This window comes from Artemia sp. Qi Xiang Cuo, chromosome 18 (assembly GCF_049724085.1).
Source record: "Artemia sp. Qi Xiang Cuo chromosome 18, ASM4972408v1, whole genome shotgun sequence".
Lineage (NCBI taxonomy): Eukaryota > Metazoa > Arthropoda > Branchiopoda > Anostraca > Artemiidae > Artemia > Artemia sp. Qi Xiang Cuo.
This window is the reverse complement of record NC_142811.1, coordinates 40,842,692-40,845,860: the sequence shown is the minus strand read 5'-3', so window position 1 is coordinate 40,845,860 and position 3,169 is coordinate 40,842,692. Positions and strand designations below refer to the sequence as shown.

At 32.2% G+C, this 3,169-nt stretch overlaps 1 protein-coding gene across 1 annotated transcript; it reads left to right on the top strand.

Annotated features, from left to right (window-relative positions):
• Positions 1–654: 654 nt before the first annotated feature.
• LOC148941497 (uncharacterized) lies at positions 655–2,145 on the top strand. Its single transcript, XM_089104183.1, has one exon. The coding sequence runs from the start codon at positions 655–657 to the stop codon at positions 2,143–2,145; it is 1,491 nt and encodes a 496-aa protein (XP_088960309.1).
• Positions 2,146–3,169: the final 1,024 nt, after the last annotated feature.

The window sequence follows — 3,169 nt, the reverse complement described above, 5'->3', positions numbered from 1 at the left end:
AAATAAATTCTGACTTGTGTAAATGTATCAAAAAGGCATATATTGCATACACTATATTGCATACATATTATATATATATATATATATATATATATATATATATATATATATATATATATATATATATATATATATATATATATATATATATATATATATATATATATATATATATATATATATATATGCATATATTTAACACCATCAGAGATTTTAATAACTTTTTCCATATTTTGTTGAGGGCTGATTTTGTTTTCTATATTTGTTTTATATCTAACTGCATAGTGTTTTTTTTAATAAAAGAATTTTTGTTGAAACATCGGAACCATGTACAAATATTAAAATTAGTTACTTTTTAAAGGATTGTAGTTCAAGAATCTTCTTGACTTTACTGTTACAGACTAACATTTTTTGAATTTGACTTAAAAAATCGTTTTTTTATAACACCATTAATCTGCTGTGAAAATGAATCATCATAACTTTTTGAAGTTACGACGTTATGACATCATAACTGAAGATTTTTTTAATGAGGTCAAACGTTTTTTGTTACGGTGTGGCGTCACTGACAATTAAATGTAATGACATCATTCATTCCTTAAATTAAATTTTCTTTGTCCAGCTGAGTCATTCTTGAAAATTAATTGCATAAGCAACATGAAAAAAGTCTTCAACAGTTGGTTCCTAACCCATTTGCAAAAATTAAGAAACATTTCAGACTTTAATAGAGATTTACTGTTTCCTGTAAGAACTAATGGAAAACCTACCAAGGTTATCTTTAATGAAGTTATACCTAAGAAGGGTGATTTTGAGCTTGGAAATGAAGCTAAGTCAAGTGTTAATTGGCATAACTACAAAAAGAAGCTATTTGCAGACTTCATAACCTTTCGAAATACCGAGGGAAGTAATGGCTGGCACCAAATTACTCGTCACTATCATGATCATTTGAATAAGAGAAGAGCTAGATGTGATGATGTGCCTGTATCCAACATAAGCCATGTTTCAAGGAGCAGCTACAACCTGGTAGAGGGTTCAAAGACATGTATGGAAATGTTTAACGAAAAATACTACTTAAATAAGACAGTGCTAGGACATGGACAAAATGGATTTGTCCGCATTGCAAGCCAAATAGAAGACAATGAAAGAAAAGTTGCCGTTAAAATTGTAAAACTAGAAGACGCTAGGACCATCCGAGATGAAAAATCTGGAATTTTTATCCCAATGGAACTTTACTGGCTGAAAAAAGTTAAAAATATAGAAGGCTGCCTAAAATATATTGACTTCTATATTGACGAAAAAAATGCTGTTATTGTTACAGAATTAAAAGAAAATTCTCTTGATTTGTACCGGTTTATCGAGGATTTAAAAATATCAAGAAAGGGTTATGATGGAGAATTCAAACACTTGTGGAGTGAATATGACTTTCTTAAAATATTCGAACAAATAGTGTCCGTAGTGGCGAGATTAGAAGAGCGTGGAATTTCTCATAGAGATCTAAGAACAAACGGTATACTTATAGATGATAATTATAAAGTAACTATAACTGATTTTCGTTCCTGCAAAAACATGGAAGAGAAAATTACAAAACCTGCACCCGGTTTTGATGCCTTATACCCTCCTTCCGAATTGAACAATTTCATTCCAGAGACTGACGACAAAATCAAAAACGAAATGACTAGAATTTATGGTATAGGTTCAGTACCAACAAGGTCCTTGGGGGCAATCTTGGGACAACTGTTACTAATTGAAGAAGACACATTTTGGTGGAGCGCAGACTATGATTATGTTTCACAAGCTTTGGAAAGCAGAATATCTGCATCCCAAATTTCAACAATGGCCAAGCATCTATTGCTTATGTGTCTGAACCAAGATCCAAACAAACGGCCAAGTACCAAGGAAATTTTGGAATATTTACATTTTAATCTACCTTACATCGTAAATGATAAAAAAAACATGTCAAATAAAATAAAGAGGGTAGAATTTTTCAAAAAAGTATCCTCTGATAAGATTTTGAAGCCTCATGCGGAGGTTCAGACCATTTGGGATGTTTTCAAGCACCTTGATAGATATGACGTCTATCAATCACTGCTGATAGCATTAATAGTTTATACTAGTATTCTAACAATATATTCTATCAATCACTGCTGATAGCATTAATAGTTTATACTAGTTTATATCTTTTATCGATATTTCAAATTTTGTAATATCTTCAGACATTGCAAAATAATATATTTATATTTCCTGCTCCCTTTTTTCCAGTAATTTTAGTGTCTGATAATCAATTTAGTAAATATATGACCTAAAGGGATTACTGCAGTCTTATAATCAATTGTACCACAAAATGGACTGCACCATAAAGAGAAAGAATTAAAGAGGAACATGTGAACAGGACATAAATTCAAACAGAAAAGAACAAATTAACTTAAGTGCTCTGAGTTGCCGCTAGTCTACCCTTAACGGCTAGAAAATGTAGTGGAAATACACGGATTTATTTTCCAACAGACTCGACCTTAGAAATCACTTGGAACTTAAATTTGGTCGACTTTCTGTAGAGTATATAAAATTATTGATTCGTGTTATTAGTAAAGTCTCTAATTGATTAAAATTATTATGGAGACTTTAGTGGGACAAACGTTTCTCATTGTTATAAACTTAACACACATCTTAAACTCGGATGTAGCCGTGGTCAATCAACCCACTCAAAACACGGTATTATATCATGTTTAGGTTTTCCACCGAGGGGGGGGGGTGGTCAGGGGCTATTTTCTAATGGAAGGGAGAATTTTTTGCGGAGAAGCTTTCACATGGGGAAAAATTTTTAAGTACTTTTAAATTAGAAAATATGATCGCTATTAATACGCTAAGGGAATTTCCCGGAGGCGTTGGGAATATTTTCGCGGGGGAGACTTCTGGAAGTATTTCCCGGGGTGGGGGGTTTTCCGACATAGGGTAATCTCCCGATGAGGAATTTTTAAGGGGGATTTTCCTTGAATTTGTTTTTTTTTAGATCACAGCAACGCGTGACAAATTAAGCTAATTATTTTATTAACTACTTTAGAGAGTTTTTTCCTCCCTACTAGCTTCTCAATCTTGACCTGTTTAGCTTGACATTGTATTTTAAGTAGAGTCTCAATTCTATGGGAAGAGTATAGAACAAAGAGCAAGGAGACAC

Excerpts from the sequence above, each read along its gene's own strand:
- LOC148941497 (XM_089104183.1), top strand. The coding sequence starts at position 655 with ATGAAAAAAGTCTTCAACAGTTGGTTCCTAACCCATTTGCAAAAATTA.